Consider the following 26,206-nt stretch of genomic DNA (forward strand, 5'->3'; position numbering starts at 1 on the left):
GAATAGGATCCAAATCCGGCAAATGGATGGGGTGGCAGAAATTTTTTACAGTACTCGGTATTCAAGCAATTATTCGATGTATCATAAAATAAATAGAAATATATTATTTATAGAATAGCGCTTGAATATTAAAAAATCTTTCTAGGGATTGGGGTCCAAATAGACCAACCAACCATTGCGGTTTCTCCCAGGTAATAGATATACGTTGATAATATGGAGCGGAATTTGGCATCTAGGGTGGGCCCCATGATCATGTGAGAGTGATGAGATGGACCCTATGTGTATAAGGGCTAAGAACTTAGCTTGAATTAATCATCAAGATCTTGAATTGGGTGACTATGATATGTAGAGTTGAGCTAGCGTTGATCTCGTGGTGCTATCATAGTCATCGTTGATGTGCGTTGGATTGTGCTAGCGTTAATCTCGTGGTGTTCTTATAGTTGTTGATGTGCGTTGGATATACCTCACGAATTATAATCATCAGCGATTATGTCACTATCACGCATGACTGATGCTAGTATAATTTATGTACAAAATTGAATATGATTCGTTTTTACTTGAACATAGTGAACATCAAGGCAGCCATGAGTATATAGTGTGTGCCATTGCCCACCCAATGTTTTGTGCCACTTCACGCATTGCCAATTGATCTAAGAGCTGAATCCTCATGTTCTATCGCACGAATGAGGTGTTACCGCATCTCAAATCAAAGAATAAAAGCATACCATAAGCGTTTCAAAAGATTTGGTATTAGCAGGTTTTGAATTTGATGCTCACGTTCTAACATCATCGTCACGACTCACGACTCAATACGAAAGATCAAGAGAGGTATGAGGTATTTTTCAGGGTGTGCCCATTGATTTATGGCCAAGCATGGACAACCTATAAAGGCTAATTAAGTGGACTAATTGATGGGAATTTAAGTTATCCAAAGGGCAAAAGGTGTGAACCAAAGTAGAAGCATTCCTTCCGGTAAAAGTTACCAACAAAAGCAGACTAAAAGTACTTTTTGACTTTTTTGTAGTTGCTTGCAATGCAAACCGGGAGTGCCACGTGTTTATCGTGTGCTGTCTTTCTGCCCACAGACACCCTCTCTTCCCACAGACAATCAGAGTCGAGACCACAGAGAATATCTTGACATTTCCTTCTCCTTTTTCTTTTACTGTCTCTCCGTGGGCTGGGAATGGCAGTAAAAAACTTTCAGTAAAATATAACGTAAAATGGTAAAAAAATTGATTCACTTTACATTCTCTCCTAGTAGCTTTTTGCAACAGTTTGAGTTAATGCAAAATACTACAAGTATATAAAAATAAGGGGTAATTTTTCTGTTGTAATTCGAAAGCAGATACTGCCATGAGAAGGGCAGAGCAGTCGACGGAAGACACTCGACAATGCCGGCTTTCCGAACAACGTTGCTCGAAGATCACAGTGAAAAACCAATAAACTTCCTATCTGATTTCTTTTCTTATTGTATGGTCCTGGAAGACGCCTCCAAGCAAGAAACGTTACACAGTTCATACTGCCTTCACTTGTCATCCTCGAGTCGACTACAGTATATGCTAGTGACAAGCAACAGTCGAGCAATGTGGGAAGTATCTCTCGTTTTCACCAATCACCAACTTTGAATTGTGGACAGTTTAAGCGAAATTTCGTGTTTTCAGCAGTCCTATTGTCCACGAGTTCAGATGTGGTCTTTGAGTTGAACTAACTTTACAGTGCTGTCTCCACCGCACGAAAGAAAACCGTGTGAAACGACTTTTATATCTGTGACAGCAGCCTATGACATGGAAAGTGGTGTCACCTTATGTAATTTATCTTACGAGGTAACAGAAATCACTTACTGTGTCTAACTACAATACATATACAGATACAAGATGAACAAAGGACTTACCTGGACTACTCCGCCAAAGCCTCGAGTGCTTGGTTGCAAAAATGTGTGTCTTTCATGCAACTTCGGCCAGTGATGTACCAACTTAGCTTTCTTGGCGTCCCAAAGCTTAACATCTCCATCTTTGCTTCCAGTTAAGAACAAACTCGTGTTTGGGATTATGGATATCTTGGTCACACTCCCTTCACCCAGATTAATTCAGTAAAAAGTTAAATGATAAGTGATCCAACAAATAATTTTATTCACAGTTACTCTTGCTTAAAATTAATCAGGTTATACCTGAGTGAGCCTTCGGTATATACCAAAGCATCCCATTTTGATTTTGTTCCCCAAATTTGGTGCCATTTTCAGAATGCGTATCATTATTCGATGATGTCTTGATGACTTGTTCACCTTTATCCGAATGCCTATGCCTTTTACTCCTTCCAGTAGCAATGTACCGGAAATCATGAAGTCCGACATCACCACCTTTACCACCAGTCACAATAAGGGGGGAGACAGAACCACTTCCTATGTCATTATCAAACACTGCAAGAGAGCGTGCACCACCTTCACACAGAAAAAAAAACAAGGCATATACAAGATGAAGAAAAATTATTAACTGGACAAGAAAGTTAATAACAATGTCCGACGTGTGAAAGAGAGAGAGAGAGAGAGAGAGAGAGAGACCTTCATGACAAAGAATAGAAGCTCGTGAGGTTGTAGGTGGAGCCAATGTATCCCATATAACCACATTAACACTATTGGAACTATATCCAGCCACAGCAATGATTGATCCACTTGAAGTGACATAAGCAACATCGCTGCAAATGAAATTACAGTTGGAAACGACAGAAATTATCAGATTAAAATTGAGTGTTAACCACAGGTCAACAACATAATCATGCACATACAGACAAACAATACTAGACAACCAAATGACACACATATATTGAGTAAACATGCTGAAACAGGGTACCAATAATAAATCAAGGTCAATAGATAACCACTTCAATACGAATGGTCATTTGCTATGGATCAACATCCACCTAAACAGTTAAAGTTTAGGCTAACAACAAACTGTTGAACACAATGAAGTCCAGAACTATAGGAGGGTATTACAATAATATCAGGTTTCTGCTATCACCATAGAGTGATTGCATTAAATCATAAAGAGGTAAGTAGCCACCCCAAAATGAAAAAAGCTTGAAGCAAAGGTTACTGTTACTTCATCTTAACACATACTGCAGCAATGCTCAAAAGAATTCCTGATGATACACTTTTTTTCCAAAACGTAGTTAAGAGCTTAACAATTGGAATTGTGTGTAGAATTTTAAAATTTATATAACACATACGATGCGTGGCTGTTAAAGCATAGAGATGACTCCGTAGGACCAATGTTACTCCTTCCTCCGACCTCCAGCTGCCACGTGCACACAGTTCCATCTAAGGCCGCAGTAGCAAACCTGTGTCCACAGTGGTCAAACTGCAAAGCGGATATCGATGCAAGAGCATAAGGCGGAGGGACATTTGCAGCAGGCAGCACTCCATAAGTTGCAGTAGTTTTGTCCTTACCAAACTGCATTTATAAAATTTACATATAATTATATGCCCTTAAAGGTGACATACAGAGATGGTAAAATATTCACAAGATTGCACTTTACAGCACTTATTATGATGGTATTTGAACATAGTTTCGGTGCATTCTTCACAGTGCATTGTAGGAAGAAATATTTTGCAAAAAGTGTGCAGGATAGATTGGAGGTCAGGGTAGAATAACATACAAGTATATCATGAAAAATTGAAAATATAAGTTACCAGTTACCACAAAGGGGACAAAGATATAATGTTTCTTGGGTAATTATGACTGTCTAAAAAAAAAGAAAATAAAAAAATACCGCATGAATGCACCCTAGTAACAAATTATTGTAGTTAACTGTAACCAACAAAAGACTTTGGATTTGACCACAAGACTCATCAAGCAAAATACTATATGATAATATGATTTAAAATATCCTCATAAGAAGACTTTCCTTAAGATTCTATCCTGCTCTGTTGAGATCTATAAGAATCTTCACAAAAACCACTCAAGGAAAACCAATGTAGATATCAGATAACAGATTGCAAATAGTATCTACAGGATCTTGAAGCAAATCCAATAACTTCACTGTCAAAGTTTCATACCTCCCATAAGTAGATGTGTGTATTGCTAGACCCAACCAAGAAGAAAGGTCTAGATGGGTGACTGGAAAAAGCCCTCGTATTTGCATTCTCCACAGTAGCTGGTGGGTCAACAAGCTCCTCAAAGTCCTCTTGAGTTTCCCAACCTAAACCAGATGCACCCATACCAGCATAACCTGGAACCCCAAATGCTCCACCACCCGTCAAATCTCTTCCTGGCCTTGCAAAAGAACCCACACCAACAGTTGCTCCACCCAATCCAAGGTGTGCTCCTTTCTTGCTTCCAAGACCAACACCAGGAGAAACAAATGTTGGAGCAGGGGTTGACTGAGAACCAGCCCACCCATTTGGTGGCCAATCAGCCAGTGACCAAATATAATCTGAATGATCTCTGAAAGGGATATCATCCTTCCAATTAAAAAATATAATCCCCTGAATCACAAGAAGTTGACATTAATACTCTCAGATGAACTCCCATACGGGGTGCAAAGTACAAACAATGACATTTGTCAAAATTGAAAAATCAGTTTAAATCCTTCGCAATATATGTATTTCTGGAAGAGCTGATCTTGCGATAAAGAAAGCAGGCAAACTGATTGTAGGAAAGATCATAACTAAATATAAATTTATTTACAGTTTTAGTCAATTTTTCATTGTTTTCTTAAGTTGCAGTTTCAACTTCAATAAATTTATACAGTTTTAGTAAATTTTTCATTGTTTTCTTAAGCTGAAGTTTCAACTTCAATTTTAATTGTTTGCTTATGTAGGTATATAGAGAACTCCATAATCAAAGGAAGATGAAATTTAACAATTTTAAATACACAGGACACATTTCTGGAAAGTAAGTAGTATATATGCAATAATTTAAACATCATTGTGGACCTACTAGTTGGTTATATGGCATGTATTTCAGTACAATTTTTAGCTTCTTTTTATTTATTTATTTTTTTTTTGGCTTTTTGATGATCTAAATACATGAGGTACATATCACAGTTCTCGAGGAAAAAAATATAGGAGGTTATATTTAGTGCACGCCCAAGCTAATAGAATCAAACATTTAAGAAGTGTAAGACACAGAAGATGGTTAGTCATATGAAAATAAATTTAAGGATTTCTCACCAGATTGGGTTCAAGTGAAGGAACATACCTTTCGGTTGCTTGCAAGTGCAGCTTGACTCTGGTCAATGGAGTTGAGACACAATGCCTGATCCAGATAGAAGATAATCACTAAAAAATAGGGAACTTTAACGAAAAGCATCTGGTACTGTTCACTTTAACGAAAAACCACATTTTTACACTAAAAAGTCAATCCTGGTACTATTCACTTTACCCTTTATTTTGTCCTTATCATTAAAACTCAAAGTTTTCAAGCCCCTTTCATTAGTTTTCCATAAAAAATATCATCAAAAGTGCCCAAAAAGTTCTCTTTCAGGATTTAGAACTAATTCAATACAAAGATCTTCATGCAGTGATCAATATAATATTTGTAAATTGCCCAAAGTTATAGAGGGAAGAAATGAAGATTTGTGTACCTCCAAAAGCTCCCCGTTTCTCTTATATATCTCCTTTGGGTTTAGAAAAGGTGTGACTTCCTTTGTAATGGTTGTGTCTTTCTGCCAGGCACTAAGGAAAGAATGCCCACCCCGAAATACACTTTTAGCAGGTGATCCAGCTTCACTGTTGGGAGAACTACTATTGAGTGTAACTTCATGATGGTGAATTTCCTCAGTTTCATCTGCAGCCCCGATGCCCCTGTTTATGGTACCCCATCCATTACAGGGTTTATGATCAAGAGAGTGAGACAAGTCTATTTTTTCCTTGGCAAAACTTTCGTATATTATTTTAGGGTCAGCACAGGCATCCCATAACATATCAGCTTCAAGTCTTTCACCTATTGTGTCCAATTTGACATTATCCTGATTTAGATGCTGATTGAGAGCTCCAGGTTGAGACTTGTTAGATTCTTCTAACCAAACAAGAGTCGTCACACGCAACCCATTATCCATTTTGTGCTGTAGAAGTGATGCTAACTGTTTTACATGATAAGAGGCAACCTGTGAAAGTGTGGGCTTCAATAACTTTACTAAGCTCAATGAGACCAGCCCAATCAGTTCTTTCAGACTGCTGCTATGAGAATCTAAACTTGCAGAGATAGGTGCCCATGAAAAATATTTTTGATGGGGTTCACCAGCAAAACAGCCATCATCATCAAGGTTATACGACAATACGTTTAAGTTATGTTGCATGAATCTGGATATGTGTTGCCATAAGCAAACACTTATGATTTGCCATCTTTCATCTTCTGGAACCAAATGCGTTATATTTCTCTCTTGAGAAACATGAAGGCCCACATTATTTTGAACCGCCACCTCTGGAATCTGGGTGAGGAGTTTCTTCATATTCTTCATATCAACTTCATAAGGTGTATGCCCATTAGTAAATGTGATCAGAAGGGGTTGCACCAATAGTAAGAGAACTTTAGAGTTTCTATGATGCCAAGCATATGCAAGATGTACATAATACTCCATCAAATCAATGATTGTAAGGGGTTTCATTATGAGATCTTCCGTGGTGGAGCAAAAGGTCGTTCCCAAAGCAGCCCTTAAACTCCTCAATAACAGTATAAGACCTTGAAAGTAATACTCCAAAGCATCTGACCCTGTAGATCTACTATCACCAGACACATTGTCTTCAATATAATGCGACTTCAGAACAGAGCATGTTATACCGCAGGCAACAATAACGCGTGAAAACAAAAGGGAAGTTTCTCTGGTGGCCTTCAAAAGCAGCTTATGCATAAGAGCATATGATAGGAATTTGTCAGCTGATTGGATTTTATCTAGATCTTGATTTTGAGCAGTGTATCTATGTAATATATCATATCCAACAAACCACAGCCCACAATCATACAGCGAGATTAAAATCTGCAGAATGAAAAAGAAAAAAATAAGGTCAATCTAGGACAACTAATATCACTTAATGTCAGACAAACTAACAGATTTGATCACATCACAGGCTAAAAATGTACCATGCTAACAAGATGGAAAGGAACCACTGAAAACTTCTGCTCCAACTGATTTAGTGTTGTGTATAACTTCTGTTGGAAAGATTCAAGAACTTTTACATATTCCTGATTTTTGCACTCCTTTACACATGTACTAGCTTGAAAAGATCCAAAGACAATATCCACCCAGCTTGGATGCTCTCTTACCAACTTTGATAAGTATTGAAGTGTCAAATCTGATTTGGCTTGGAACTCCAGATGGAGAGCCACATTACTTGATAACCAATTGCTAGAATTTCTGGGAGAAGGATTTAGAATTGCACGCAGATTTTCAGAATGCCCAAGATCTGATGTACCCCTTTCATCTGTATCCCCAGGAATGTTTGGTGAAGATGAAAGGTACTCCAAAGCTTCAAGCTTACAATAAGTATAAGATTTATTAGTTGCATATTAGAATTGTCCAATCATACACCTATACAATAAAATCCAATTACACTTGACAAGCCATAAGACAATAGAAAGCAGTATGAACCTTAGAAGAGCAGTTGTAACAAGAAGTGCAAAACCATATGCACAACCAATTCGAATGCCTTTCAATACATGTAAAGTCGTATGGAGTTTTTATGTAAAATTGGTGGGAGGCTTTTCCACTTTTGGATAATTTCATCACAGAGATCTGGATGTAAATGGTACACATAGTATGACACCCATCCACTTACTCTAGAAAAAAGCATCAACATATTCCAGTACAAAGACAAGAAACCAGTTTGTATAGGCAAGTCCTACAGATTATAGCATCTCGGTGTATAAACTGGACAGTGAAACTATATAGTCAAAACTCAGGCAGTATTTTGATAGAAACAGGTTATGAGCTACAAAATTATGGAACTCATTAACAGGTTAGCATGAGACAATAATATGGCCAACATTTCAGAATGTCATTAATCTTTCATAAATGGAAGAATCACCTAAAACACTACATTCGCATTCAGCATATATCATTCAGAACAACAGCATGGATCAAACAGTAAACTTACTGGAAGACCGCATCTGTTTAATGCAGTAGCTGTAGTCAATATTGCCCACCTTCCGAGTAATGCACTATTTTGCTCCCCAACAGCATTTTTCATGCAATTATTGGTTGCTAGCATTAGACAATACAGACCAACGTTTGGGTCTGAAAAAGGAGCACCGTTGGACAAAAGTGCATACTTTTCAGTTGCAGAATTTATTTGGAAACCAAGCATGCATGTAAAAGATTGAGAGTAATTTCCCAGCTCCCACTGCAAATCAAGAAGAGTCACCGTAAGGTATGACATCTAAAGAACTGCGCTGCAGCACATCACAGACAGTGGCAGAGTCCACTTTAACAAGAAATATTGTGTTAAACTATATAAACACACCTCCAAAAGGCTTCCCAACCAACAGTCGCCCTTCTCAATTGCGGATGGTAGCATGAACTTCGTAATTAAGTGTCTCTCTAGTGGCCCACCACGACCCTCAGCTAGTCGACAGATAACTAATGCAAGCTGTTCATCCCCAAGGTTCTTTGCACAAATATTGACTGCAGAAGAAGTATCACCTCCAAGCAGAAAGAAAGCAACTGCTAATTCCAGCTGATGTCTCCCCATTAAGACATATGCATTCTTCAAAGCCGCTGCCTTATTTTTCTCCTCCTGAAAGAATAAAATGTGGATGCAAAATTGAGATTGAATATTGTTAAGACAATCTACTGGTCAAGTTCAACTGATAATTAGTAGGAAAAAAATGTGAGAGAGAGAGAGAGAGAGTCCATACTGGCACCAATAAATGAAGAGAAGAAAATATGGGACAAGGAGGACCTCAACTCAAGAAGAAACATTTCCTCCGATAGAAACAAGTGATTATATATTACCAGCCTATAAATTTAAAAGTACCTGAAAATTGCGTGAAAGAAATCCAACAAGGGGCTTATCCTTCTCATCCCTGCTTATTTTGAAAAGGCCAGACAAAACTTGAATTCTATTCAGTGCAATGTACAGCAATGCACAGTCTTTAGGATCTTTCCTTTTCAGATACTGCAATCTTGCCAGTTTCTCCATCTATAGTGAAAGACAAAAACTGAGTCATGTCAAAACTGCATAAAATCATGAAGAGAATTTTAAGGTTATTTTCATAATCTTTTCAATGAAGGACATGAAAGGAGTGCTTCTTTAGGGGAGTTGAGTAACTCAGAAGAGTGTAGAAACTACTCTTTTTATCGTAGAATCCGGAAGGAAGAAGTGGGTGTAGCTTTGAAGAAGATGAAGCATAGAAAAGCAGTAGGCCCAGACGATATACCAATCGAAGTGTGGAAAGTTTTGGGAGAGACAGGTATAACATGGCTCACTGACCTTTTCAATAGGATCTTGAAAACGAAGAAGATGCCGAATGAGTGGCGAATGAGCACTTTGGTGCCTATCTACAAGAATAAGGGCGATGTACAAAATTGCATGAACTATAGGGGAATTAAGCTAATGAGTCATACAATGAAGCTCTGGGAGAGAGTCATTGAGCATAGATTGAGGCAAGAGACACGGGTTTCGGACAACCAATTCGGGTTCATGCCAGGGCGCTCAACCATGGAGGCAATCTATCTCTTACGAAGATTGATGGAAAGATATAGAGATGGGAAAAAGGATTTACACATGGTCTTTATAGATTTGGAAAAAGCGTATGATAGGGTCCCAAGAGACATTCTTTGGAGGATTTTAGAGAAGAAAGGAGTACGAGTAGCATATATCCAAGCTATACAGGATATGTATGAAGGAGCAAAGACTGCCGTAAGAACTCATGAAGGACAAACCGAAAGCTTTCCCATAACTGTAGGATTACATCAAGGCTCATCCTTAAGTCCTTACCTTTTTGCGTTGGTAATGGATGAGTTAACAGGACATATTCAAGGTGATATTCCTTGGTGTATGCTTTTCGCAGACGATATAGTGTTGATAGATGAAACTCAGGAAGGGGTAAATGCAAAGCTTAACCTTTGGAGAGAAGTGTTGGAATCTAAAGGTCTTCGCCTAAGCCGATCAAAGACAGAATATATGGAGTGCAAGTTCAGTGCAAATGGAGGCCAAAACGAGTTAGGGGTGAGGATCGGAGATCAAGAAATACCAAAGAGCGACCGTTTTCGTTACCTAGGATCTATCTTGCAAAAGAACGGAGAATTAGATGGAGATCTCAACCATAGAATACAAGCTGGATGGATGAAGTGGAAGAGTGCATCCGGCGTATTGTGTGACCGCCGTATGCCACTGAAGCTCAAGGGAAAATTTTATAGGACGGCAATAAGGCCGGCGATGCTGTATGGCACAGAATGTTGGGCGGTGAAGCATCAACACGTACACAAAATGGGTGTAGCGGAGATGAGGATGCTTCGTTGGATGTGTGGGCACACGAGAAAGGATAAGATTAGGAATGAGGATATCCGGGGTAAAGTAGGAGTAGCCGAAATTGAAGGAAAGATGAGAGAAAATCGGTTACGGTGGTTTGGACATGTGCAAAGAAGGCCTACTGACGCTCCGATTAGAAGATGCGACTATGGGACAGAGGTTCAGGGCCGAAGAAAAGACTTAGAGTACTTGGATCTAACGGAGGACATGACACAGGACAGAACACAATGGCGTTCTAAGATTCATATAGCCGATCCCACTCAGTGACTTGGATTTTCCAAGTCTCCAACCGAGAAGTTTTCCTCACTCGGGAAATTAAGGGAACACTACCTCAACCTATATGCTCCACTCACAAAGCTTCAACATACAAGCTTCAACAAAAGAAAATTCAAAGAACTTAGCGAAGAAGGCTTTGGTGTATTTAACACAATACGTTGAAATGAAGGAAAGCTTATTTATTGATATCCCCGATAAGTTACAAATATGTACATATACTTGAGTCAAAATAAACAAACAAGAGGGAGCCTTCACAAAGGTTGCTTAGGAGAAGTCTCAGCAGTCGGTAGAGCCCCAGAAAGAGAAGGCACCGGAGGGGGATCATTCGGAGCCTCAGTATTGGACAAAACCCTAGAAGGAGGAGGCATCAGAGATTGATCATTTGGAGCTTCATTACGCGGTACAGCTCCAGAAGACGAAGGCAATAAATGCCTTTGGAACAAATCCACAAATCTCTGATGATCAAGTAAAACCTGACCATCAGATTCCTTCATCTGGTCAAGCTTCCTCTTCATGTTTGTAGCATAGTCATGTGCGAGCCGGTGCAACTGTTTATTCTCATGCTTGAGCCCTCTAATCTCCTGTTTGAGACTCATCACTTCAGCCGCCAATGATTCAACTTGGCGGGTTCGAGCAAATAGGCGTTGGGCCATATTAGACACAGAACCTGCACACTGAACACTGAGAGCCAGAGAATCCTTAACAGACAACTCATCAGACCGTTTGGAAAGTAGTCTGTTATCTTTGGGAGTGAGAAGGTTCCTGGCCACTACCGCAGCGGTCATATCATTCTTCATCACGGAATCCCCAACGGTAAGAGGACCAGTAGGGGAGACGAAGGATGGGCGCCATATGTTGTCTGGAGAAGGCGGGGCTGCCTCTTCAACAAGGTTCAAGTCAAAACGACGGTCGGAGGGGCCAGACATTTTCAAAGGTGTTGAAGAGATAAGAGGTCGGACAAATCAAGATCTTAGAAGTGCAAGAATGGAGCTTCTACTAGTGGATATTCAAGTGTGCTTTGGAACTTAATGTCAGCCCCTATAAAAATCTGCACTCGATGAAGCTTCAGAAATCGAAGAGGCGCCTGCTCAGAAATCGAAGAGGCGTTTGCTTTCTCAAAAGCTGGGCTGCTCAGAGATTCTCAAAAGCTGGGCTGCTCAAAGACCACAAAGGCCGATCTCAGAAATCGAAGAGGCTTGCTTTCTCAAAAGCTGGGCTGCTCAGAGACCACGAGGGCCGATTTCAGAAATCGAAGAGGCACCTACTTTTCCAGCCTTGTCAGCACCTGTCACACGCACACTCAGCTTTGCGGAAATTATGGGCATTCTGTCGAAGATTTCTGGCGAAGTAGAAAGCACATGAATCGTACTGTTCAATCACCCACTTCCCACACGCAACAGTAGCTCATGGGTACCACAGATAACTTTGCCAAAGTTCTCTGACAAAGTTGAGACACGTGAAGCTTGCAGCTCCCACTACACCGCTCTGACCAAGAAGGGTAAAAGAATTGCAAAGAAACAACACTAACAAAGTTTAGACACATAAATTTTGAAGGTCTAGCTACCATATTATTACCCACAAGGGTAAAGGAACAGTACCACTGCTGGATAATTGGAAAGTCCCGGTGTGTCAACCTCTGTGCTTCGTGGCAAGGTAGACTAGCAAACATGCCCAACCTTTACTCACATTCGAGAAAACACTCCTAACAAGATTGCTTGCTCCAAAATCGAAGAGGCACCGCCCTCCGAATCTCGAGAGCCAGACTCCCAACATGATTACTTTCTCAAAAATCGAAGATAGGGTAAAGGAACAGTACCACTGCTGGATAATTGGAAAGTCCCTGTGTGTCAACCTCTGTGCTTCGTGGCAAGGTAGACTAGCAAACATACCCAACCTTTACTCTCATTCGAGAAAACACTCCCAACAAGATTGCTTGCTCCAAAATCGAAGAGGCACCGTCCTCCGAATCTCGAGAGATAGACTCCCAACATGATTACTTTCTCAAAAATCGAAGAGACACCGCTCTCCGAATCTCGAGAGCCAGACCCCCAGCAGGATTGCTTTCTCAAAAATCGAAGAGGCATCGTTTTCCGAATCTCGAGAGCCAGACCCCCGACAGGTCTGTAATCTTCACACGCAACATCAGCTTTCCAGATACCACAAACCACTTTTTCAAAGTGCTCTGACAGAGTTAAAACATGTGAAGCTGGCAGCTCCCACTACCGTGCTATAACCAAGCAGGGTAAAGGAATAACATTATTACTTGATGTTAGGGAGACTCCTATATATGTCGACTTCCATCCCTAACGGACAGGCAGACCTGCAAAAATGCTCAACCCTTTCTCTTATCTGAGAGGGCACTCCCAACAAAGCCTTTCGAAATATTCAGCTTTTTTTCCCCCCGATAATACCTCTGTAAACAAGCTATACTAGAGCAAGAATATCTCATATCATCAGGGTTAAAAGCAAGAGTATCCCATATCATGCTTTTTCCCTGTCTTTCCCTTTGGCCTTGTTCTTACCTGCAAGACAAGGAGAAAGAGAGCAATCAGTCAGCACTTGGAATCAAGCTTCCAGCCAGGAACTGACTGCCTGGAACCCCTTACCTGATTACTTACCTGGCATTGCTCTCGAGTACTCATCTTCAACATCTTATGCTTCCAGGGAAGATACCGCATCTGCCTGAGGAACAGATAAGGCAAGTGAGAAGGATACAAGGAAGCATGTGGAGACAAGCGTAACAGCACACGTGCCGATACATCCACTACTCTATCAAAAGCAAAAGTATCCCATATCAGCAGGGTCGAACGTACTCTAGATTTGATGGACTTGTTTTGACCCTCAAATTCTTCAGTCGGCCTTATACTCTGGAGGAAACCAGAAAACCCTCCAGCCCAGTTCAAGAATAAGCCTGTGGAAAGTTACTTCTCCAAAAGCAAAAGTATCCCACATCATCTCTCCTCATTTTTCTTCTCTTTATCCTTCATGCTGCCTGCAAGATAGGGAGAATGTGAACAATCAGCCGGAGCTCTGATTGCTTACCTTGTCTGTCACCTCTTTTAGCAGATCCCCCAGCTCGGCGACTTGGGGGACTCCTACTACATGGTTTGTATCTCGCTTGACCAAGCATGAAACTACAAGTAAGCTTCAAGTGAAATTGATACATTACCTTGTGCATCTCCACCAGTTACAGATACCACCCCTGGATGGAGGAAGAGTACTTCCAGAGAAGATGCCACATCTACCTATGAGACAGATAAGGCAAGTCAAGACGATACCACACTCCGGTACTTAGAAGTTTCGTGGCTACGAGATCATTCTCCCACAATTTTTCCTAATGTCATTTGTATTAAATCATTCACTTGTACTCACTAAAGGAGAGCTTGAACCTATGTACTTGTGTAAACCCTTCACAATTAATGAGAACTCCTCTATTCCGTAGACGTAGCCAATCTGGGTGAACCACGTACATCTTGTGTTTGCTTTCCTATCTCTATCAATTTATATACTTATCCACACTAATGACCGGAGCAATCTAGCGAAGATCACAAAAAGTGACTGTTTTCGCTACCTAGGATCTATCTTGCAAGAGAACGGAGAATTAGATGGAGATCTCAACCATAGAATACAAGCTGGATGGATGAAGTGTAAGAGTGCATCCGGCGTGTTGTGTGACCGTCGTAGGCCACTGAAGCTCAAGGGAAAATTTTATAGGACGGCAATAAGGCCAGCGATGTTGTATGGCACAGAATGTTGGGCGGTGAAGCATCAACGTACACAAAATGGGTGTAGCGGAGATGAGGATGCTTCGTGGGATGTATGGGCACACGAGAAAGGATAAGATTGGGAATTAGGATATCCGAGGTAAAGTAGGAGTAGCCAAAATTGAAGAAAATATGAGAGAAAATCGGTCCCGGTGGTTTGGACATGTGCAAAGAAGGCCTACTGACGCTCCGGTTCGAAAATGTGACTACGGGACAGAGGTTCGGGGCCGAAGGAGTAGAGGAAGACCTAGGAAAACTTTGGAAGAGACCCTAAGAAAAGACTTGAGTACTTGAATCTAACGGAGGACATGACACAAATGAGCGCAATGGCGTTCTAGGATTCATATAGCCGACCCCACTTAGTGGGAAAAGGCTTTGTTGTTGTTGTTGTTGTTGTTGTATTCCTAGCACAATAAGGAAGCTGCATGAAGTCACTAAACATCTTAAACATGACCATAACTTGATAAACTAAAATTACGGCACAATAATAAAACTAAACAAATTAACTACCTTTTGAAACTGTTTTCTTTTTATTTATACTTAAAGTTCAGTGCTTATGCGAGATCAATTTATTGCCTTGGTATACTTGGTCAACACAATGCATATTTATCTTTGCCAAAATATATGGACATCACAGACAGGTTTAGCTACTACGTTTTTTTTTTTTTCTTCTAGATAACTGTTTGGGAAATTGGAAAGAAGACAACCGGCTTTTCTGGTTATGTAAAAAGATTGAGAAGAGACATTTCCCTAGTTTAGTGCATAAAAGTATACAAAGAATAAGAGATTAGAGTATTACCCTTGAACGCAACTGTGCTGTATTTGTAAACCAAAATCCTACACCCAAATTCCGCATTTCTTGCCAAGATGGATCATTAGGTAGAAACGAACCAAATAAATTCTCCTGGCAATCAGAGTGGTAGGCCCATCCAATCAACTTGGAGTCAATTACCAACTCTTCCACGGATGCTGATCTACCAGACTTTCGGAAAAAATGTAGTTGCTGAAACCTCAATCCAACCCAAAACCTACAACGAATGGACAGTTCGGAATAAGATAGAAGAATTAGAAAAAGTGAAAACATTGTTTGAATCACTCTCAAGAACTAAACAACTTCAAAAAAGTTATGAGAAAATAGTATAGTTTTATGCAACACAATTAGATAAAAATTGTTCATCACCGCTCAACCTATTATGCTTGGATATACCCAACTGAAACATAGATATTTTCACAATAAATGTCCCTAAAATGTCAAAGATTAGTACCCCTAAAGTTGGAAAAGACAAGGCACATAGAGACGCCCAAAAGCGAACCCTCTCCAACTAAAAAATGTCTCCTCACCCCTCCCGTTATCAAATATACTTTTATTCCTCTCCCTTTAAATCATTCAGAAAATAGCCATCACCACACACTTCCAATAAGAGTATATTTGGTTGGGCAAAGAAGAGGCTTTGTGGACCGTGTGTGTTGGCTGTGTTTTGAATGGTGCGTATGGAACAAAATATAAGTCTTCAAAATTATAGAGGGGAGGGTGCAGATGGTTTGTGGGATGGTTGTCGGTTTGGGTTTCTATTGGGTTTCAGACCTACCCTTTTATAGTTATGCGAATTGGAGGGCTGTTGTTACCTAAAATCCAGTTTTTCTTGTTTTATGTTAGCTAGAAATTAGTGTTCACTGTGAATGTACCTCTAATCAAATTCAAGAAAAATAACTCAAATAAAAGAATTCAGAATGGGGTACAGAAGTCAGAAATACCTCCGTCCAGGTTCATCAAGACTTTCATATGCAGAACTAGAGTTTGAACTACACAATTCAGTAAGAAGATCTATAATGGCAAGAATTTGAATCTTCTCTATGTCACTTATATCTGCTGACTTGTACAACTTCTCAAAAGGCTCAATAAAGTCATTGAGTTCAGATTTTGTTGAGGAAGAATTGATCATATTACTGGAACCATAAGAGTCCAAACTGTTTGTAAATTGGCCAAAGCCTCTTTGAAACGGAGAAGATGACGAAAATACAGAGGCATCACCACTCCACTGAAATACTTTGTCATTTGAATTTATTGAGATATGTGCATCAAGGAAATTTGACAAAGGAATCTGCGGAATGCAATTGCTAGACTTTGCAGGGCTACACTTCCTCTCAGGAGAAGAATTAGAAGAGAGAAACTCATTAAGATGCCTCAGAGCAATGTAAGCACGCTTCCAATTTCCTAAACACATTACAGATTCCTTGTTTATTAAACTAATTAAATACTACAAAAGTACTTACTTGGAAAACAAGGAACTCAAAAAGGATTCTTTAGAAGTAAAGGACAATTTGGAAACTTCAAATTGGGACAAAAAGAGACATGCAGAGAGTGGTAGGGAGGGAGAGGGTGTGAGAGTGAGCGGGGGAGGGGGATGAATAGAAGATTTTAACCAGTACCACACAACTCACTTGAACTTCTGTGATATTAATACCTGAATAGATATTCATAAAGAGAGCCTCTGGGTGATAAACTGGCAGAGATCCACTTAACTGCTCGACCACTTCATGCATGGTCCATATACTTACTTTAGTAGCCCCACTACACTTCAGTTGAGCCCTTGCTACAAACAAGCTGCTAGAAAGATAATCCTTTTTCAAATCAATCTCCAATGGAATATCAGACTTGCAATCTCTTCTGTTGTTATCAAGTAATATTTTACTGAATTGACCAAGTCCACAATCAATGAAAATTCCAGAACTAATGTCCTCTTCCATTCCACCCACAGAATCCAAGCAATTTTCCATGATGTAACTTGGATCGACATTAACAAGATGTTTCTTATCTGCAAGGAATAACCACTGACTATTTACACAAAAGTAGCTACTATGAACAAACACAGCTGATGCTCTGGGGCCCCAAAAGAAATCATTAATGAGAGGGAAGGTATGAGTCGACGCAATGCAGACCCATATATCCCTTTTCAATGATTTTTCAGAGTTTAATAAAGTCTGGCTACCGCAACGCTGCTGGGTATATACTTGCAACTGATTTTTTGTGCAAACTCCAAGTAATAACTGACCATTTCCAAATGATAGCCAATTTAAAGCAACAAGATCTTGACCAAAGGATATTGTATGTTCTAGCATAAAAGACCCTGCACCTGCTAGGAGTACAGAGTCCCATATATGAAGAGTGCTAACAGTATTTGAAGAAAGCTCCTTCCAAAGGGTTGCTATCTTACGACCACAGTCAGATAAGCATACATGGCTAATAGGTCCTTGATGTGCCTGAAACTTACCCACAAGTTCCCATGGAATGTGAGGCGTTGATGGTTTATCCATGACACTCCTCCACAATTTCAAACTACCATCGGAGCAACCTGTCGCCATAATATATGGAGGATAGCATAGATCAATAATAGAAGCCAAATTCTTTTCCATACAGATCTTTCTACCTGGGTAGACCACAGCAAAACTTGTAACCTCATCATGCGTGTGAGGATCTGGGATCTGTGATGAGCAAGGTTTTACATTAAGACAATATCTTTTATCAGCAAAAGTAGTTTCAAATCCCCACATACTGCCTTCAGACGCATTTCCTGCATCAAAATTGCACTCACAGTAGCTTCTTGATAAATCAAAAGAATGCAAGGTTATTTCCCAAGAAAGAGCCTGAAACCCATTCATCCATACACCCAAAAGCAAAAGTTTATTAGATTTTAGGGTTTTAGGACAAGTTGAAGGCAAAGGAATTGAAAAGATACTAGCAGGACCATCCACATAAGGACCATGACCTGTAAAAGGTATTGTACATAAGTAGTGACATTCTATACTTTCTTCCTCATTGTGATGAATTTTTACAACAAAGCAATCAATCCCTCCAGCATGTCCCATAAGAAGAATAACTGCTTCATTTCCAATTGATGGTGCCCACCTCAAGCTTGTATATTTGGAGCATGAACCTTGAGTCGCAAGCTTCCCACAAAGCTCCCATGTTGGAATTAGTGTTGGCCGGTCCAAGATGCAGTTTGAAATAGTAGAAAAGAACCAAAAAAGAAGTAATCCACAAGAATCTAAAGAGACAGCCAACTCAACTTCACAGCTATAAGGATGCACATCTACTTGTAAGATTCTTCCAGCATGACCATCCAAATTCAGGAGTCCACCAGCTGAACATGATATGATGTTCTCTGCACCAGATTTATTAATGGGTGTATCCTCTATATTATTTGACGTCTGAGTATGTATTCGTGACCAAACCAAGGAATTACAAGGTAATAACTGAACCAAAGAGCATAATGTTGGTGGACCAGACAAGCAGTTCCTTGAGATAACAACTTTATTAAGAGGTATTCCATCTTTACAGTTAGAAAGTCCAGTCCAATTAGAATTTCCCACTTTCAGACCTTGCAGTTTCTGTGTCTTCCATAAAGTAACCCGCGGAAATCGTATTGGTGAGACATCGTCGAGACAGTGTATAGCCCAGAAATTTACCAACATTCCAGGGCCAAACCCAATCAACCACTCGCAATTACCAGCCAGGTCCTGCAGATAACCTTTTGTGGAGAAAATTTGTTTAGATCCTTCACGAGTTTTACATACACCCCCAATTTCTGTAGCCCACATCACATATATATCAGTGCCCAGAAGTCCATTCAAAGCCTGGTTTATCTCTATTACTGCGGCTACAGAAAAAGAGCATCTCATTGTTTTGGGGTCATTCATGTCCTTACCAAATTTTCTTCCCCTTCCATCATTAACCTCACACCATAACCTAATAGTTCCATCTGTGCTACAAGTGAGCAACACTTGCCTTGGTGGATGTCTTGCATCTCTGTTTAAATGCCTACCGGTAGATGGCCTCCATTGAATCATTGAGACAGCATGAGGATGATGTAGGTCGGATTTCAAAAATCCAGATTTTCCATCACTTTGACATACTAACACACATTTGCTAGCCTTATTAGTTGACAATCCTTCAGTCTGCCATTTACTCTGATAAGCTGCAGTTGCAAATGGTCCATCGAGAGACCAAGTTGCGGTGACCATACTTTGTGGTAATTCTGCTTTAAACTTCCAAGCAATTTCCCAAAACCTGCCATTTCTTTTCCACAAAACCACCTCAACTCCACCGGAAACAATTCCATCCCCTGAGCCCGTCCATCTGATTGCCTTAACCTTCGTCGACTGTACAAGTACTGCATTCTGGCTCCAACAAAAAGAACCTGAATATGAGTAAAAAGATTTGAAATTTAAGACATACAAACCAAATTAATAACAAAAGAATCCAGAATTATTGCCTATAGTAAATTACTAAACTTTTAGGAACTAAAAGAGAACATTAATCATATTGCCATTTTGGACCACATGAATGCAGAAAATCACAAGAATGTCAATGTATTTGTAATCAAATATCACTTCCTTTCCTGATTTGCTTTCTCAGAAACCAAACAGAAAACAACTACATTCGACATCTAACCGCTTCTCTGTATTCTATGCCCAAAGTCCAGTCGCCAATTCAAAATATCAACATTTCACCTCATCTTTTATCTAAATTTCCTAGCTACCAAACAGGAAATATGAAACCTTTTTGCTGCAAACAGTTTACACACCTGCTACAAGACATTCATTCAAGTCCTGCTGTCAATTCAAAACCTTAACATTCACTTTTCATTTTCTCTCTCAATTTTCTCAGTAACCAAACACTAAAACAACCTCCAACAATCACGCACCTTTGGACGTCGCCGAGTCATGCGAGAACACCCAAACGCAATTCTCAGCTGCGGCAGCAAGCTCGCCAATCGAGGGCATGGCAGGGGACCAAGAAACAGCTTCGACGGCCGATGAGGGGTCGCCGGAGAGCTCGAATACCTGCCGGAAAATGGGTCCGATGAGTGTTTCTGTATCGGAGAGTGGGGAGGGTAAGTGGGAGATCACTAGTAGCGATGAGGCTCCGTAGGCGACCCATGAAAATTCCAGAAAATCGGGGAGCCAGTCGATGGTGGATCCCGGTGGGTCGGATCGGGTCGGGGCAGGAGGTGTCGGGTCGGATCTGAGGATTTGTAGAGGGAGGTGGTGGGTGGGGCCCACGGCGGATATAGAGGTTTGGGAAGCGGAGGGTGCGTCTACGTCCGGCATTGGGTTTTGGGTTTGGTGACAAGGTGCGTGAGTGAAAATAGAAAGAAGAGGGAAGGAGGGAGGAAGAGAGCGGACGTTGTTTGTGGCGCCAAGGAGACGACGTCGTGTAGGCGAAACGACACTGAAAAATATTTGCATCAGACCAAACGCAAAATGACTGAAATGGCCTCCATCTCCATGTGTAATTCGAATCCAAACTCAAGGTTGTAAAGTGATATTTTCTTTTCACAATATTCAAAAAAATGTACCAAATTTGAATATTTACTTGAAATTAAAATTGAAAAGAAAATCAATTTGCCCTAATTATGACATAAGAATAGACTCAATTTTCATCGTATTTGATAAAATTATTAGATTTTTATGCTTTACTCCCTCGTTTGCCTTTAAAAACATAACTTGTCCACCCGACTTGTATGTATGTAGTAAGCATGTCAATAACGTTGCTACTTGCTACATTCAAATGAGTTTGAGTTTCATTTTATATTGATTTTTTTTTTCTTCCCAAGATTCGATTTAATGGATTTATTTGGATATTGACTAATTGACCAAAAATAAGTATATGGATCAAGATTTTCAATCCGATAAGGCAATATGTTCGAACTTCAGGCACTGGTCAGCTCCCGTTAACCCTAAACTTTAGAACTTTATATGAGCTTTATTTTTGTGTACACTAAGGATTTCAAATGTCATATTATGAATTTGAAATATAGGTAAGTCTAGCAACTATAAGACTCAATCTCCATGTGTTTTTGGTGGCTTGTATGACTTCCATTTGAGGGTTTTGGACTGCAGTTAGACTGCTATTAGTCCATTAGTTTGGTAGGTAGTCTCCTAGAAGTGAACCCCCACATCGTCAAGAGCCTCTTGCATACAACCGAGATATATATGTATTCCTATAACACTCATCACGTGGGTTATATCCCGGATGACAGACGAGTCTTTCTCGGGAGCAGTGGTAACTTACACAGTGGCCAACACAACCTTGATAGTAAGCAAGGAATCAGATAGGAAAAAAAAAAAACAGTACAACAAAGGTCCAAACACGACTTAAATTTCACAAGAGAAGCATCCAGGAATAAAGTGAACGAGAGTAAAAGAAATACAGGAAGTGAAACCAAGTGGAAGTTCAATAGCTTAAACATGATATGTACAAAATTTGCAGCAAGGGAAAGAAGAGCCGGGGAGAGAGGCGTCTCTCCGTCAGGTTTTGTATCCAAATCCAGACCGCCTCTTCGATCCTTCCTTTTTCGTCTTTTGGGAGTTGGGTTCGAGGAGATTTTCAAGTGATTTTCCTTTTCTGTTCCTTGCCCTTCCTGCTTCTTTCAAAAGATCAGCTAGCCTCTTCTTCTCGTCGTCAAAATCTGGATTTGCCGTCCCAAGCTGCTCTTCCCTCACCTTTAAGACATGCTCCAACATCTCAATTGCAGCTTCTACTCTGTAATAAATAACAGAATTTCATGTTCAAAGGACGAACTGAACTTGCTGCAGAACTCAAACATCATGGTAAAATCCCTATACAAGTTTTACGACTGGATAATAAAAAAAACCTAATAGGATGCTCGGCATTTCAGCAATTCTGCAAACACGCAAAATTTTCTATGATCTCAAAACTATAAATTGTAATTGATTCCAAAATGGACAAGCATCTCTACTTTCTGATACAAGCCTTCAACCTTTTACTTTACATCAGCCGCCTGACAATTACCCACGGAAGATCAAAAGAATAGAGGAACGATCATCATGAGTACCAGGGAGTAACAACTAATTACGACTTCAAGCAAATGTGAGGACTCCTTACTAAAGTGACTTTTGACAGACCTCCCATAGTAGACCGCATCAAGGCTACAAGCTTAATTGTTCACTATCTATACTTCCACTATATCTTATACATCTAAGCTCACTGCAAACAAAAGTATTTTTTGATAAACAATAATTCAGCATAAAACAAAACAAAACAAAAGTGATCATAAACGATGGGGCATAGATGTCTGCCGCCTAAGTGCTTCTGTGTAGATTCTAATAGCAGCGAAAACAAACTATTTACAGAATTTAAGAAATCCTTGTAGCTTATGTGTCAAAGATGAGTTACCTTCCCATGGCATCATATGTGGCTGCAAGATTACTATACACTCCAAGAGTATCGGCGTGACAAAGGCCACACTCCTGCTCAAGTATCTCCTTTGCTTCTTCAAAAAGTTGAGCAGCCTCGTCTAATTTGTACAACTGCACACCAGCCAATCCCATCTGGTTCAACACAACACCAAAATAGGCAGATTTCCTCTCCCCGCCGGCCCTAAGCTTTGATATAGCACTCTCAAAAGACGTCCAAGCGTCCCTGTACCTCCTGACCATGTAGAACATAACGCCCATCTGTGCTTCTATTCCTGCGATAGAGCTCCTCTGTGCAGGTGTATCATCTAATAACTTCATCGCCTTCTGCAAGAGATTCAGTGCCTCCTCAGGCTCATTGACAGCTTCATAGATGGCTGCGATTTCAGTCAACCCGCTAGCAAGTTCCTCGGGTACGATTCCAGGCAAAGGTTTTGCATATATCCTCGAAGCATTCTCACAGTAGGATTTAGACTCTCTTAACTTACCCGTCTTGTAATACAGGTCAGCAAGGCGAATAAAGACGGATGCTACTGAAGGGTGATTCTCGCCCCTCATGGATTTCAAGACAGTAAGTGCTTTCTGGTAGGAGAAAACAGCCTCATCAAAGCGGCAAAGAGACAAGTAAATATCGCCAATGCCCATGTCAATAGCGGCAACCTCATTGTCCTGTCCATTGGCAATCATTATCATGCTTGCAAGGACAAGGTGCTCAAGTGCAGATTCGTAATCTCCCTTTGCCTCATAAATGAGAGCCAAGAGACGCCGGTCAGCAGCCTCTTCAACAGACGCTGGCGAGTTGTGCTTCCTGCGGATTTCAAGCGTCTTCTTACAGTAGTTCTCCGCCTCGTCGAATTGCATTACTTGGACATGGGCTTCTGCTAGGTACCTGCCATTTCCAATGTCTTATGTTTGTGTTTCCAGCACATTTTTACGGTGCTTAAATTCCAATTATTATTTTTTTGTTTTTCTAAGGATAATAGGAAAACATAGTACAGGCAATTGTGAAGAAATTACATTGCATCAGCAAGTTCTAAGAGGATAAGCCTATCAAAACAAATAACACAATCAAATTTTTGCCCCCATCGATAAGTTTTAACGCAACGTAAGTGGTTGATAACCGTTGATTCATGCGACATCCTACAATATTAATCAATTGTTAACAATAGCCGAACTCCAAACGTTGATGCGTGTATCAACGGTTGAGAGTTGTTCACACATGGCTACATGTATCAACCGCCGTGAGTCGATCTCTAGCGCGAGCAGATTAACCGAAGCAGTCATATGGCGCAATGTAGCATTTTTACAGCATCACTAGCTAAAATGAGCCTGTAGAGCTGAACAAACAGATAAAGAGATGAGCTTTACTTTACCTGCAAGTTTCTGCAACTCTCGGATCCGACTCACCCAGAGTCTCCTTTTGGATCTTCAAACCCGACCCGTAACATAAAATGGACTGCTCAAGCTGTCCCAGCATCGAATACGTGTCACCCAGCTGCATGTACCCCGAGAACTTTGCCAGCGCATGATCCGACCCATTTTCCAGATCCGACACCTCAATGGACCTCTCCAAGATCCGAACCGCCTCCTCAAACCGGCCCAAATTACAATATATCGCCGCCACTACGTGCAAGCTCATAGCCAGGTCAAGACCAGGACCCGAGCAGCGCTCGAATGACTTGGATGCCCGAATGGCGTAGTCCAAGGCCTTATTCGGGTTCTCACCCGACCCAATAGTGTCCCGGGCGAGCTTCAGCAAAAAGGGACCCAGATCCGGGTTGTCGAGCGAGGTCTCGTCGATGGGTAGCTTCTCTGAGGCTGGTTTTTTGGCTGGTCTGGCCCGAGTGGTCGAAGGCGATGGGGTTTTGGCGCCATTGGAGTGCTCTGTTTTGCGGGCCGGGTCGGCTACGAAAATTGGCGGCGAAGGTACTCCAAGAGGCGAGCTTTTGGGTGAGACTAAGCCTGGCATGGCTGAAAAGCTGAGGTACCCAGAATCAAATTCGATAAATTCAAGCTAAAAATTGATATATTTCAAATACCCACAACTGAATTTAGCTAAATTTTACCAAATGTGGTGAGAAATAGCTGCGGAAATGAAGAATTGGGTTTCTGTTTCTGTATTACAAGAAGTAGGGAACTGATAAGTGGCTGGTAAAAACTTGAATTTGGTTCAGTGTGCAGAGGGGAGAGAGAGAGTAGGTGGGTAAAGAGAGAGAGAGAGAGAGAGAGAGTTAATGGGGGTGGGGATGGAGGGTTGCTTGGAAGAGACGCCTAATGATGGAGGAATTGGGGTTGGAGTGCTTTAATTTGATGATCAGCTTTAAAACAAAAAAGGGGACCAACAGAGATACGAAATCCATTGCAGCAAATTTTTATTTTTATTTTTATTTTTCACTTCCTTCTGCGCTGTCTTTCTATGCTTTGCTTCGTCTGAATGTTCCTCTGCTCTGCTGACTGGAAGAGGGAGAGGGAGAGAGAGAGGAGAGATAGAGAGTTAGAGAAGGCTGGAGCTGGCTGGTTTCTGCTGTTTTGTAAGTATCGGCCCACAACGTGGCCCGGAGTATCTGTTCTGCAATTATTGGATTATTTTTCAGGTCCCGTTACAATGTTACGTCTCATTCACACCTTGTTTGACATTGTTTTTACTGTTTAAATTTTAAATTTAAAAAGTTAAAAAGTTTGATAAAAGTAAAGGTTGTGTTATCCATACATCCTATTTTACTTCTTACACATATTTTGTTAATTTTTATTCTTTAATTTTCTTTAGTTCATTCGATCCGACGGTCGAAAATTAGAAGGGTGTGTAAATTGGGTGTGTGAATATCACACCCCAAAATAAAATACTTTACTTATTTTTAAAAGAACTTCTTAAAAAGGATTTGAACTAAATTTATTTTAATAAAAAATCATGCTATAACTTTATTTATTGAAAAAGAATTAAATTTTAATGAAAATGACACAATTAAAAAAAGAAAAAAAAAACCTGATGCGCGGGACCTGAACATTATTTATGAAATTGAATATTATTTATAAAATTGCACTATTTATGAAACCAAACTGTATTATACTATTTATTGGTCCAATTTCATAAATAGAGCCTAGTCTTTTGTCCACTTTCATACATAGTGTCTAGTTCTTGATCATGTTTTATAAATAGTGCCTAGTTATTAGATCCAGTTTCATAAATAATGTATAGTAATTGGTACAGTTTTATAAATAGTGTCTATTTCTTAGTCCGGTTTCATAAATAGTGTCTAGTCATTGGTCCACTTTCATAAATATTGCATAATTCTTTGTCATGTTTCATAAATATTGTCAGTTCTAACTCCAGTTTCATAAATAGTTTTCACATTTTGGTTTAGTTTTAAAATTAATGCCTAATTCTTGTTTTCGTTTCATAAATAGTGTCTATTTATTAGTCCAGTTTCATAAATATTATCTACTTATTGGTTTAGTTTCATGAATAGTGTTACTTATTGGT

General features: G+C 40.1%; 3 protein-coding genes across 5 annotated transcripts; all 3 read right to left on the minus strand.

The window, feature by feature from the left end:
* Window positions 1–1,184: 1,184 nt before the first annotated feature.
* On the minus strand, window positions 1,185–20,669 carry LOC126618839 (uncharacterized). 2 transcript variants are annotated; one of them, XM_050287035.1, is made up of 16 exons: window positions 20,211–20,669; window positions 16,971–19,703; window positions 16,261–16,720; window positions 15,305–15,533; window positions 8,969–9,133; window positions 8,456–8,728; window positions 8,090–8,335; window positions 7,077–7,469; window positions 5,581–6,972; window positions 5,196–5,252; window positions 4,052–4,480; window positions 3,223–3,446; window positions 2,558–2,691; window positions 2,168–2,437; window positions 1,892–2,070; window positions 1,185–1,777 (listed from the first exon to the last, which is right to left on the minus strand). In XM_050287035.1, exons 1-16 carry the CDS (start codon window positions 20,614–20,616, stop codon window positions 1,682–1,684), a joined length of 7,686 nt encoding a protein of 2,561 aa, XP_050142992.1. In that variant the 5' UTR covers window positions 20,617–20,669; the 3' UTR covers window positions 1,185–1,681. The 2 variants fall into 2 exon arrangements, with proteins under 2 accessions (XP_050142992.1, XP_050143001.1); XM_050287044.1 differs by having other exon boundaries at window positions 16,971–19,683; window positions 20,211–20,370.
* On the minus strand, window positions 10,906–14,918 carry LOC126618848 (uncharacterized). 2 transcript variants are annotated; one of them, XM_050287053.1, is made up of 3 exons: window positions 13,911–14,918; window positions 13,360–13,733; window positions 10,906–13,263 (listed from the first exon to the last, which is right to left on the minus strand). In XM_050287053.1, exon 3 carries the CDS (start codon window positions 11,665–11,667, stop codon window positions 10,993–10,995), a length of 675 nt encoding a protein of 224 aa, XP_050143010.1. In that variant the 5' UTR covers window positions 11,668–13,263; window positions 13,360–13,733; window positions 13,911–14,918; the 3' UTR covers window positions 10,906–10,992. The 2 variants fall into 2 exon arrangements, with proteins under 2 accessions (XP_050143010.1, XP_050143002.1); XM_050287045.1 differs by having other exon boundaries at window positions 10,906–13,733.
* A 978-nt stretch (window positions 20,670–21,647) lies between the features above and the next one.
* LOC126629076 (protein KINESIN LIGHT CHAIN-RELATED 1-like) lies at window positions 21,648–25,221 on the minus strand. The gene is made up of 3 exons (XM_050298967.1): window positions 24,099–25,221; window positions 22,706–23,614; window positions 21,648–22,051 (listed from the first exon to the last, which is right to left on the minus strand). Exons 1-3 carry the CDS (start codon window positions 24,692–24,694, stop codon window positions 21,817–21,819), a joined length of 1,740 nt encoding a protein of 579 aa, XP_050154924.1. The 5' UTR covers window positions 24,695–25,221; the 3' UTR covers window positions 21,648–21,816.
* Between the last annotated feature and the right edge of the window lie 985 nt (window positions 25,222–26,206).

This window comes from Malus sylvestris, chromosome 1 (assembly GCF_916048215.2).
Source record: "Malus sylvestris chromosome 1, drMalSylv7.2, whole genome shotgun sequence".
Lineage (NCBI taxonomy): Eukaryota > Viridiplantae > Streptophyta > Magnoliopsida > Rosales > Rosaceae > Malus > Malus sylvestris.